We start from the raw sequence: 13,343 nt of genomic DNA, 5'->3' as shown, positions 1-13,343 counted from the left end.
GCCAGGCTGTGCTCACTGAGTCTGTACATGCTCAACATCTTTCTCAGTTTTCTATCTTTAATTTCTGTCAGGTAATCTGCCAGAGTGTATTCTCGGTTCAGAGCCGAATAGCACTGCAGTCTGTGCTGCTGTTTTACTGTCTCAGTCCAGTGTGTGATGTATTTCTGTTTTTGTTGGGTAATAATTTGGTTGGGTTTAATGTTTTGGGCGAGTGTGTAGTGGGGCTGGGTGGTGTGTGTGATGTCAGTGTGTGTTAGGTCAGTGAGATTCAGGATCAGCTGGGTTAGGGGACTCCTCTGGATGTTCAGCTCTTGGCAGGTCAGTGCTTTATAGTGGAGTGAGTGGGGGTCACTAGATTTAATGTGCTTCCAGAAGTTTATGGCTCTTTTTTGAATGTTAATTATTAGAGGGTACTGTCCTAATTCTGCTCTGCAGGCCGTGTTCGGGGTCTTCCTCTGCACACTGAGGAGATTCCTGCAGAACTCTGTGTGCAGAGTTTCAACTGGGTGTTTGTCCCAGTTTAAAAAATCATTTTGAGTGAGGGGTCCCCAAACCTCACTACCATACAATGCAATGGGTTCTATTATTGATTTAAATAATTTTAGCCAGATTTTAATGGGAATTTCAAATTTAACAGATTTTTTAATGGCAAAAATAGCTCTTCTCGCTTTTTCTTTGAGTTCCTTCACAGCCAAGCCAAAACTTCCAGTACAACTGAATGTTATACCCAAATATGTGTATGTTTTAGTATATTCAATATTTGTGTTATTAATTTTAAAATTTAAATTCCCCTGACTTTTTGTCCCTTTTTGAAACACCATGATTTTGGTTTTTTGGTGGTTTATTTTCAAAGCCCATGTGTGACAAAAGTCCTCCAGCATTTCGAGACTTTGTTGTAGTCCCTCTCTCGTAGGGGACAGTAAAACGAGGTCGTCTGCATAAAGAAGACATTTGACCTCGGTGTCACCCAAAGTAAGACCAGGTATATTACTGGATTGATCCAATTTTTCTGCCAATTCATTAATATATAAATTAAACAGAGTGGGGCTCAGACTACAGCCTTGTCTTACTCCTCGTGACTGTGGAAAGAAGTCTGTTCTGAGCTTTTCAATTTTAACTGCACATTTACTTTGTGAGTACATCGATTTAATTACATCATATGTTCTCCCCCCAACACCATTCTCAATAAGTTTATAAAATAATCCGGTATGCCAAATTGAGTCAAAAGCTTTCTGGAAATCCACAAAGCAGGTAAAGATTTTGTGTTTATTTTGAGTTACATGTTTATCAATGAGCGTGTGGAGGGTGAAAATGTGGTCTGATGTTCTGTGGTTTGGTAAAAAGCCAATTTGATTTTTACTCAGAACGTCATGTTCTATTAGAAATTGTGTAATTCTGCTGTTCAGGATGCTGCAGAATATCTTACCTAGGTTACTACTTACACAAATTCCTCTGTAATTGTTTGGGTTAAATTTATCTCCGGTTTTGAAAATAGGGGTTATGAGTCCTTCATTCCACATAGTTGGGAAGTGGCCGACATTTAAAATAAAATTAAATAGTTTTAAGATAGCCAATTTGAATATATGATTTGTGTTTTTTAACATTTCATTTAACACACCATCTGTTCCACAGGCTTTTTTAGGCTGAATATTTTTTAGTTTTTCCTCTAATTCCTTTTCTGTAATTGGGAAGTCGAGGGGGTTCTGGGAATTCTTAATAATTGTTTCAAATGCCTGTAGTTTTTCAGATATTTCAAATTGTTTTCTATTTATTAATGGAGTACTGTACAATTTTTCAAAATGATTTCTCCATGTATTTCCATTAATGATTGTTAATTGTTCATGATCTGTTCGGTTTAATGATTTCCAATGATTCCAGAATGAATTAGAATTAATTGATTCCTCTAAATTGTTAATTTGATTTTGTATATGTTTGTATTTTTTAATTCTTAGAATATGTTTGTATTCTTTAAGTGCTTCACAGTACTTTGTGCGTAATTCCTGATCATGAGGTTCTCTGTGTTTCTGATTGGATAACCTTCTTAGTTCTTTCCTCTTGTTTTTACAGTCCTGATCAAACCATTTGTTTTCTTGGGTCTTATTGGGTTTGTTTTTTCTAATGCTTAAATTTGAAATTTGGATGGCACGGTCAAAAATTCTGTTTAAATGTTCCACAGCCATGTCAACTCCCTCTGCATTCTGAGGAAAGGTGTGAGATAGAAAGGAGTTAAGGAGTGTCTGGATTTGCTGGCTGTTAATTGCGTGAATATATTTTTCAGCACTGTCCTGAGTCCATCTGGGAGGTAGTTTAAATTTATAAAGTTTGCTGGGATTTTCCCAATTATCATTCCCAACTGGTTTGTTTAGATATACAGTAATTTGGCTGTGATCAGAGAGAGGTGTCAGTGGCTTGACTGTGAAGGCTCTCAGGAAGGTTGTGTCCAGATCTGTTATTATATAATCTACAACACTGTTGCCAAGAGCTGAGCAGTGTGTGAACTTACCGAAGGAGTCACCTCGCATTCGTCCATTCACAATGTACAGGCCCAGGCTTCGACAGAGCTGCAGTAGGTTTCTTCCATGTGAATTTACTGATTTATCGCAGTTTTCTCTGGGGTAGTGAGTACCAAAATGTATATCATCTCCTGTAATGAAATGATCTCCTTTTGTGCTGATAAAGTCAGGTTGCTCTCCTGTTCGAGCGTTTAAGTCCCCACAGATCATTACATGGCCTTGAGTTTGGAAATGACTAATTTCGTTTTCTAAATTTTGGAAGGTTTCTTCTTTAAAATAGGGGGATTCTGCTGGGGGGATGTATATTGCACAAATAAATACATTTTGGGGGGTTGAAATTGCCTGTTTGTTAAGTTTTATCCACAAATAATCTTCTCCTTTTTTTACTATTTCAATAGAATTTGCTAGTTCTGATTTAAACCAAATAAGCATTCCCCCCGAGTCCCTACCCTGAGAAACGCCTGTTAACTTTGTGGAAGGAATAACCAATTCTCTGTGGTCTGGAGGACAACCAGTGGGACCGTCTCCTTTACACCATGTCTCCTGCAGTATCAAAATATCCATATCCTTAATTTCATTTATGAATTCAGGGTTTCTGCTTTTTAAATTAAAAAGAGAAGAGTTCAAACCCTGAATGTTCCAAACTGAAATTTGAAATGATGCCATTCTTTATGAAATAAAAGGTATGCTATTCTAATCATAGACCATGTCCCATCAGACGTGTGCAGATGTGACTGAGCATCTGCTGTATGTCTCTGAGTTCTGACACATTAGCGTTTGCTGTTCCTCTGACGACCTGAGCGTAGGTCAGGGGTCCAGGCCTGGTCTGGAGCTGCTGGGTAGTTGATGGTGGGATTGGTGCATGGGGGGAATCTGTGGTGTGTGCTGGTGCTGTTGTATGTGCAGGAACAGGGTTCCTCTGGATTCTCCTCTGCATGCCTGGCTGTGGTGGGTGATTGTAGGTGTGGTGCTGAGGTGTCTGATGGGGGGCTTGTGATGCTCCTCCTCCAGGTCTTGGGGTCTGTTGTGATGACCGTGTTCTCTTGAGGTTTTGTTCAGCAGTGTACTGGATAACCCTGCGCGTCAGTGCAATGTCCTTCAGCGTTTTTGCAAATGTAGGCACTACATTTTTAAAAAGGTGGACGTGATCATAGAGGCAGGTGGTATCCAGAGTCGGGTGATGGGCCAGGTGGGTGTTTGGCCGGAGAGCACATTCCCTGGAGATGCTGGCGTTGATTTTCTGGATGGTGTAAGGGTGAAAATCTTTGCGAGGCAGCAGTGTTGAGATGATAATTTTTGAATTAGAGAAGGTGTTGTTGGCCTTCTCGATTACTGCTCTCAGGGAGGTGGCCACTCTCTCTTGCTGACTCCGTAGGTCGTTTGTCCCGGTGTGGATTATAATGTGGGTCGGTGACCCTAGTTTTTCTTCTGTAAGGAGCTCCAGTGCTTTTTTAGTGGTTGGGCACCAGAGTTTTACCACTCTGTGTTTGGGAAATAGTTTTTTCTCATTAATGAATTTCCCGTTGGAATCGATTAACAGAGCAATGTCACATTGCCCTGGATTTCCCTCCTCTCTCTCAGTTTCCTGGATGTTGGACTCCACATGTGCTTGTTGACTGGGTGGAGTCTGCTGAGAACTGGTGACTGGAGCAAGTGGAGGTGGTTGAGAGTTGGTGGAGGTTGAGGGTGAGGGCTGAAGTTGGGTGGTTTGAGCTGATGGAGGGCTCTGATGTTGACTGAAGGAGAGCAGCTGTTGTGTCAGACTCTGTACTGTGCTGTCTCTCTGCTTTAGCTCCTCTCTCAATGCAGACATCTCCTTTCTGTAGGTGTGTCTGTCCTCCTCTATGATCATTTTTAGATCTTTAACTTGTTCTCTCAGTGCTGTCAACTCTTTTTCGGAGCTGTCCTTGTCCAGCTTTGGTTGATTGTAAGACTGCTGCTTTAGGACCATCTCTCTGAGTTGTACTAACTCGAATTCTAAGCGTGTAAAGTGCTCTTTCATTGAGGTGATGGAGGTGTAAAGTGAAGTCTGCTGGTTCTGTTCTGTGTCCTCCTGCTCCTGAGCTGGGGGCTCTGGGGGGTCTGTTGTAGTGTTCTGTAGATCTGTCTTGTCTTCCTGCAGTGTGTTTACAGTGGACTTTTCTTTCTTTGCAATTTCTTTAAGATTATTAAAAGAGTCCTGGAACACACTGGGGTTTCCCTGCACCATGATGGTACCATTTTTATAAATGTTTACTGTGGCCATAATTGTCTCTGTGTCTGTTGGGTCCTTTATTTTTATTTTCCACCCATTACAGATTCCTTCTTTTTTCACAGAAGAGTAGTGACTTAGCAGAGCTTTATGCCATGAGCTGGGGTGTTCTGAATAAAAGATAAGATTGCTGACTTCCCCAGTCTTATAAAAATCAGCAAACAGAGTTTCAGGATTCTCCTTTAGCAGATTCTGTTTAAACTGTTTCCTGGCCGTTTCACTTTTCAGTTCAGGAGGGTAAATGACAGGGCAGTACTGTACTGGGCCACAGAGTTGATCCACATCCTCCACAGGGCAGAGAGGGACAGGGGACAGTTCTGATTGGCTCATCCTGGACACCTTATATGGGTAACTGATGGCTCGGAATGTTGAGGGGTTTTGATTGTCAACCCTCCAACTGTCACTTTAGCTTTAGCATTTAGCTCATATTCATAGCTAAAACGCTTAAGTATGATATTTCTTCCTCTTATTTTCAATGTTTTTAGTGAAAAAGTCACTCACAGTACTGCAGATGCTGTTTGTTGAAAATTCTGATAGAGATGTATGTTCCTCTCAGTTTCTCCCTCCTGTAGTGATCTCTCTCTCCCTGCTCTGTTTTGCCTGAAGGTGAAGTCTCTTCTTGTTTTGATTCAAGATCTTTCAATATCTTATTGAATTTCTTGATTTCTGTCCTAAATATTTTACTTTTTACTTGAATTTACGTTATCCAATTATTATTACAATTATTATTACAGATTATCTTAATGTTTCTCTCACTTTAAAACAAAAAACAAGAGAAAAATCTGGAAGCTCACACAGATATGACTTATCCTTAGAACTCTCTCTACCTATTTCTCTCCCTCTCTCTTTCTCACTCTCTCTACTTTTCTATGTCTCTTTCTTTCTACTTTTCTATTTCTCTATTTCTCTCTTACTCTCTCTTTATTTCTCGCTCTTCTCTCTACTTCTCTTTCACTCTACTTTTCTGTCTTGCTTTCTCTTTCTATCTATCTCTCTACTACATCCTTTTTCTTTCTCTACTTCTTTATTTCTCGATCTCTCTTTTTCCCTAATTCTCTTTCTCTCGCTCAATATTTCTCTCTACTTGTCACTCTTTTTCTCACATTCTCGGGTGTTCTTTCTCTACTTCTCACGCTGATTTTCTCTCTACTTCTCTATTTCAGGCTCTCCCTTTTTCTTTTGCAAACTCTCTCTCTCAAACTCTCTCTCTCAAACTCTCTCTCTCTCAGACTCTCTCTCAAACTCTCTCTCTCTCAAACTCTCTCTCTCTCAGACTCTCTCTCAAACTCTCTCTCTCAAACTCTCTCTCTCAAACTCACTCTCTCTCTCAAACTCTCTCAAACTCTCTCAAACTCTCTCACTCTCAAACTCTCACTCTCAAACTCTCTCTCTCAAACTCTCTCACTCTCAAACTCTCACTCTCAAACTCTCTCTCTCAAACTCTCTCACTCTCAAACTCTCACTCTCAAACTCTCTCTCTCAAACTCTCTCTCTCAAACTCTCTCACTCTCAAACTCTCTCTTTTCTCTCATTGCGTCTCTCACACACTCTTACTTTTTGATTGTGTGTGTGTGTGTGTGTGCAGGTGATGGAGAGGACAGCAGTGGTTCTGGACTGGGTGAGCGGTACAGTGACGACTGGCCCGGTTATGGTTTCTACTCACCTCCACGTAGCCCCGCCTACCCCCACAAACCACCCCGTCCCCGTGACAGGACTGCAACTAAGTGGAATAGAGCAAACGGACCAATTAAATCAGCTTTCCACAAAGTCCCTCCCCTTTCCTGCTTCTTCCTCTCTGTGCCGTTGTCTCTCGCCCTCCAGTGGAGGTAGCCTGTTACTGCAGTTTATTTCTGCAGGACTTCAGGACCCAGCAGACGGGAATCACATGACCATCAGAGGCGGAGCACAAAAACAACAATATAGAGAAACGTTTAGCAGCTTTAATGACCGTGGGCGTGGTTTATTCTTTTAATTATCAGGATTTGTTTCTTCATAGAACCAATCAAAATCAAGAACTGAGCAGCTTCACCAGAACTTTCCTCGTGTTTAGACTACAAAGTGGACTGTGATGTCACTGTGGGTCAGAACGGGGGTGAGGGGGTGTTACCTGGTGGGAGGGAGTGGGAGGAGCTACTGTGTGACCGTTAAAGTGTTATGCTGTTAATGATTGTTTTAAAGAGTTTGGTTCTGCCTGCACTGATAATCTCACCCTTTTTTATTTATTTGTTTATATATTTAATTAATTATTAATGTATGTGGTGTTTTTGTTTATTTACTGTAAAAATATATTTTTAGGCATTGAGATTTCGACTTTTCAATGTATGTGTGTGTGTGTGTGTGTGTGTCCATACGCTGAGGTTCTGCTGAACTCTGAATGTTTGGTTCTGTGAGGGTCTGGTTTAGTGTAGAACTGTAATTAGACTGAGAGTAATCCGGTCTCTCGGGCAGAACCACAGCAAAAGTGCTGTCTGGGGGATGCTGGAGGGGGTAGTGGGGGTTTTGAGGTTGGTGGGCGGGGTTGGGGGCGGGGTTGTGGTGGGCGAGGTTAGAAAGGGTGAAGAAACTTCTCCTTTTTTGTTTCCTAATAAACTCAATAAACAGCACTGCTTCTGTGTTTCAGTGAGAAAGTGAGTGTGTATTTGAGAGTTTGTGAATGTGTGAGATTTAGTGTGTGTGTGTGTGTGTGTGTGTGTGACCAATTTTCACCAAACCTTTACCTATGTGTTCAGAGTGGTTGCTAATGTTCTAAAAGTTGTAGAATAGATCAACTAGATCAAAGTGTTCATAATAATAAAGGAAGGCCGCCTGACCACTTTTGTTAGTTTTTACTTTTGGAAAACTTTAAAAAATGAAAACTTAAATATCTGTAGCCTTTTGGTGTTCAATTGATACTTTGGAGATGCGATAACATTTTGGGGATTATTTGCCTAAACAATTAGGGCTTCTGTTCGAAAAATGGTAGAATAGAAAAAAGTAGGAATAAGGATAAAAGGAGGGAATCCTCATGTCAACTAACCACTTTTGTTCATGTTTGTACTTTTAAAAAAATAGTACTGACACTATGGTGATCCAATACTAAATGAGTATGGTTACAGTGTAGGGTTACGGTCTACACTGTCCAAAATTTCATGGGAGGCGTCAGATATCCTTCCATACGGCCACTTGGGGAAAGAAGTCTTGCGTTGAGAAAAGGATGATGGCTATGTGTTCAGCTTAGCCCCCGGTGTTGGCCATCTGGTTTTCGACTAACCAAACGGTCTAGATCAAAAGATTAGTTTTTGACCTTTTTAAGTCAACGGGCCCCAGAGGGGGTGGTGAATGGGTTTCGACCTGTTTCAAGACTAAAGAAGGGCCCAAAGAACATGATTTCATGGTGACACTTTGGTTACCAAAGATCAAAAGTGTTAAAATTTAGGCAAGAGATTTGTCCACATGACCAATGACAGCTTGGCATTAATGTTGTTTTCTAGTTGACGAAATGAGTGAATTGTAAGCCAACAAAATGGGAAACCCAAGGGCTTAGTGTTATCATTACATTTTTAGAAAATACTAGGGTTGCTGTTCTGAAAGTGGTAGAATAGAAGAAAGTGTTTAGAATCATAAAGGACGGCCCTCTGATGCCACATGACCACTGTAAGTAAAGTAGAGTTTGGAAACTTAAGAAAATAATCAATAACATTTTGGAAATTCCAATTGGAGTTACTGTTCTGAAAATAGTAGAATAGAAAACAGTATTTAGAATCATCAATCATAGAGGACCCTCTGATGCCAATTGACCACTTTTGGTCAAGTTTTTATTTTAGGAAAGCTAGTAAAAAGGTCAATGATATTTAGAGATGCCAATTAGGGTTACTGTTCTGAAAGTGGTGGAATAGACGAAATTGTGTAAAGGAGGGTCTCCTAAAACCACCTGTCCACTTTTGGTCAAGTTAACACTTTGGGAAACTTAAGAAAAAGGTATTGGGGTTACTGTTCTGAAACTGGTAGAATAGAAAAAGGTATTCAGAAATATCGAGGAGGGCTTTAGGAAACCTAGGAAAAAGGTCAATAACATTTGTAAATGCAAATTAGGGTTACTTTTCTGAAAGTTTTAGAACTGAGCAAAGTGTTCAGAATCATAGTAGTGGGCCCTCTGATGCCACGTGAATACATTTGGTCAAGTTGGGACTTTGAAAAACCTAGGAAAAAGGTCAATAACATTTAAAAATGTCAATTAAGGTTTCTGTTCTGAAAGTGGTAGAAAAGAGCAAAGTGTTCAGAATCATAAAGGAGATCTCCCTGATGCCAGCTGACAACATTTGGTCAATGACTATTGGAAATGCAGATTAGGGCTACAGTACTGTTATAAAGGTAACAAAATGTCCAGAATTATAGAGGACCGCCTCCTGATGCCAACTGACCATTTTTGGTCAAGTTCTTATTTTGGTAAACCTAGGAAAAAGGTCAATGACATTTGGAAATGCAAATTAGGGTTTGTTAAGATATAAAACAGTATGTGTTCTACTCGCTTGCTTTCTGATACATAGACTCTTTGTTCCTTTTGTCCTTTTATGGCTATTCTCGTGGCTCGTACAAGCAGCCTTGAAGTGTTGAATTGTAAATTGCATAAACTTTCCTCACTGAGTATTCTTCCCGTACACAGCCACTGTTACAGGACAACCGTTCAAAATTTCTATGAGCAAATATTTTCCGTCTATCTCTGTAATCTTCTGTGGCACAAAACTCTGCAGCCAACCACAGAGGTGCCAGATGGACAACATACTGCGATTTCAGACCTCTAGGTGGTTGGTGGAAGGAGTTTTGCCCACGATGGTTTGGTCTACGTTGACTTCTGTGGCACAAAACTTTGTAGGCAACCCCAGAGGTGGTAGTTGGACAACATATTGCGATTTCAGACCTCTGGGTGGTCAGGGGAAGGAGTTTGGTGGAGGTTAACTTCTGTGCCACGAAACTTAACAGGCAACACCAGACATGCCATTCGGACAACATATTTCGATTTTATACATCTGGGTGCTTGGTGGAATGAGTTTGTCCTTTGTTGACTTCTATGGCATGAAAATGTACAGCTACACCCAGAGGTGCCATTTGGACAACATATTACAATTTCAGACTTCTGGGATGTCAGGGGAAGGAGTTTGGCCTACATTTACCTCTGTCTCACGAAACTTTACAGGCTACCCCAAATGTGCTATCCGGACAATATTTTACGATTTCAGACCTCTAGGTTGTCAGGGGAAGGAGTTTGGCATACCTTGACTTCAGTCACACGAAACTTTACAGGCAACACCAGAGGTGCGATTTGGACAACATATTTCGATTTCAGACCTCTGAATTGTCAGGGGAAGGAGTTTGGCCTATGTTGACTTCAGTAACATGAAACTTTACAGACTACCCCATAGGTGCTATCCGGACAGCATATAACGATTTCAGACCTCTAGGTTTTCAGAGGAAAGAGTTTGGCCTATATTGACTTCAGTAACATGAAACTTTACAGGCAACACCAGAGGTCACATTCGGAAAAAATATTTTGATTTCAGACCTCTGGGTTGTCAGGGGAAGGAGTTTAGCCTACGTTGACTTCATTAACACGAAACTTTACAGGCAACCCCATATGTGCTATTCGGACAACATATTATGATTTCAGACCTTTAGGTTGTCAGGGAAAGGAGTTTGGCCTACGTTGACTTCTGTGGCACAAAACTTTACAGGCAACCCCATATGTGCTATTCGGACAACATATTATGATTTCAGACCTCTAGGTTGTCAGGGGAAGCAGTTTGGCCTACGTTGACTTCAGTAACACAAAACTTTACAAACAACACCAGAAGTGTCATTTGGACAACACGTTACAATTTCAGACCTCTAAGTTGTCGGGGGAAGGAGTTTGGCCTACGTTAACTTCTGTGTTACGAAACTTTACAGGCAACCTCAAATGTGCTATCCGGACAACATATTTAAATTTCAGACCTCTGGGTTGTCGGGGGAAGGAGTTTGGCCTACATTGACTTCTGTAGTACGAAACTTTACAGGCAACCTCAAATGTGCTATCCGGACAACATATTTCGATTTCAGACCTTTGGGTTGTCGAGGGAAGGAGTTTGGCCTACGTTGACTTTTGTGGTATGAAACTTTAAACGCAACCTCAAATGTGCTATCCGGACAACATATTTCGATTTCAGACCTCTGGGTTGTCGGGGGAAGGAGTTTGGCCTACGTTGACTTCAGTAACACGAAACTTTAAAAACAACACCAGAAGTGCCATTTGGACAACATATTTCAATTTCAGACCTTTGGGTTGACGAGGGAAGGAGTTTGGCCTACGTTGGCTTCAGTAATACGAAACTTTACAAACAACACCAGAAGTGCCATTTGGACAACATATTTCAATTTCAGACCTCTGGGTTTACGGGGGAAGGAGTTTGGCCTACGTTGACTTTTGTGGTACGAAACTTTACACGCAACCTCAAATGTGCTATCCGGACAACATATTTCGATTTCAGACCTCTGGGATGTCGGGGGAAGGAGTTTGGCCTACGTAGACTTCAGTAACACGAAACTTTAAAAACAACACCAGAAGTGTCATTTGGACAACATATTTCAATTTCAGACCTCTGGATTGTTGGGGGAAGGAGTTTGGCCTACGTTGACTTCTGTGGTACGAAACTTTATACACAACCTCAAATGTGCTATCCGGACAACATATTTCGATTTCAGACCTTTGGGTTGACGAGGGAAGGAGTTTGGCCTACGTTGGCTTCAGTAATACAAAACTTTACAAACAACACCAGAAGTGCCATTTGGAAAACATATTTCAATTTCAGACCTCTGGGTTTACGGGGGAAGGAGTTTGGCCTACGTTGACTTTTGTGGTACGAAACTTTACACACAACCTCAAATGTGCTATCCGGACAACATATTTCGATTTCAGACCTCTGGGATGTCGGGGGAAGGAGTTTGGCCTACGTAGACTTCAGTAACACGAAACTTTAAAAACAACACCAGAAGTGTCATTTGGACAACATATTTCAATTTCAGACCTCTGGATTGTTGGGGGAAGGAGTTTGGCCTACGTTGACTTCTGTGGTACGAAACTTTATACACAACCTCAAATGTGCTATCCAGACAAAATATTTCGATTTCAGACCTTTGGGTTGTCGAGGGAAGGAGTTTGGCCTACGTTGACTTCAGTGATACGAAACTTTACAAACAACACCAGAAGTGCCATTTGGACAACATATTTCAATTTCAGACCTCTGGGTTTACGGGGGAAGGAGTTTGGCCTACGTTGACTTTTGTGGTACGAAACTTTACACGCAACCTCAAATGTGCTATCCGGACAACATATTTCGATTTCAGACCTCTGGGATGTCAGGGGAAGGAGTTTGGCCTACGTAGACTTCAGTAACACGAAACTTTACAAACAACACCAGAAGTGTCATTTGGACAACACATTACAATTTCAGACCTCTAAGTTGTCGGGGGAAGTAGTTTGGCCTACGTTGACTTCTGTGTTACGAAACTTTACAGGCAACCTCAAATGTGCTATCCGGACAACATATTTCGATTTCAGACCTCTGGGATGTCGGGGGAAGGAGTTTGGCCTACGTAGACTTCAGTAACACGAAACTTTAAAAACAACACCAGAAGTGCCATTTGGACAACATATTTCTATTTCAGACCTCTAGGTTGTCAGGGGAAGGAGTTTGGCCTACGTTGACTTCAGTAACACGAAACTTTAAAAACAACACCAGAAGTGCCATTTGGACAAGAAATTTCGATTTCAGACCTCTAGGTTGTCAGGGGAAGGAGTTTGGCCTACGTAGACTTCAGTAACACGAAACTTTAAAAACAACACCAGAAGAGCCATTTGGACAAGAAATTTCGATTTCAGACCTCTAGGTTATCAGGGGAAGGAGTTTGGCCTACGTAGACTTCAGTAACACGAAACTTTAAAAACAACACCAGAAGTGCCATTTGGACAACATATTTCAATTTCAGACCTCTAGGTTGTCAGGGGAAGGAGTTTGGCCTACGTTGACTTCAGTAACACGAAACTTTAAAAACAACACCAGAAGTGCCATTTGGACAAGAAATTTCGATTTCAGACCTCTAGGTTGTCAGGGGAAGGAGTTTGGCCTACGTAGACTTCAGTAACACGAAACTTTAAAAACAACACCAGAAGTAACATTTGGACAACATATTTCAATTTCAGACCTCTAGGTTGTCAGGGGAAGGAGTTTGGCGTACGTTGACTTCAGTAACACGAAACTTTAAAAACAACACCAGAAGTGCCATTTGGACAAGAAATTTCGATTTCAGACCTCTAGGTTGTCCGGGGAAGGAGTTTGGCCTACGTTGACTTCAGTAACACGAAACTTTACAAACAACACCAGAAGTGTCATTTGGACAAAGTATTTCAATTTCAGACCTCTGGGATGTTGGGGGAAGGAGTTTGGCCTACGTTGACTTCTGTGGTACGAAACTTTACACGCAACCTCACATGTGCTATCCGGACAACATATTTCGATTTCAGACCTCTGGGTTGTCGGGGGAAGGAGTTTGGCCTACGTTGAATTCAG

The 13,343-nt window shown here is 41.2% G+C and overlaps 1 protein-coding gene across 1 annotated transcript in view; it reads left to right on the top strand.

Annotated features, from left to right (window-relative positions):
• Positions 1-7,233, top strand: part of gpc2 (glypican 2) — a 16,259-nt gene extending 9,026 nt beyond the window's left edge. The window contains exon 11 of the mRNA XM_022676948.2: positions 6,350-7,233. Coding sequence (XP_022532669.2) covers positions 6,350-6,594 — 245 coding nt within the window. The 3' untranslated portion in view covers positions 6,595-7,233. The remainder of the gene's footprint in view (positions 1-6,349) is intronic.
• The last annotated feature ends 6,110 nt before the right edge of the window (positions 7,234-13,343 follow it).

The sequence above is a fragment of the Astyanax mexicanus genome, chromosome 19, assembly GCF_023375975.1.
Source record: "Astyanax mexicanus isolate ESR-SI-001 chromosome 19, AstMex3_surface, whole genome shotgun sequence".
NCBI classification, from domain to species: domain Eukaryota; kingdom Metazoa; phylum Chordata; class Actinopteri; order Characiformes; family Acestrorhamphidae; genus Astyanax; species Astyanax mexicanus.
This window is presented reverse-complemented; position numbering and strand designations above follow the sequence as displayed.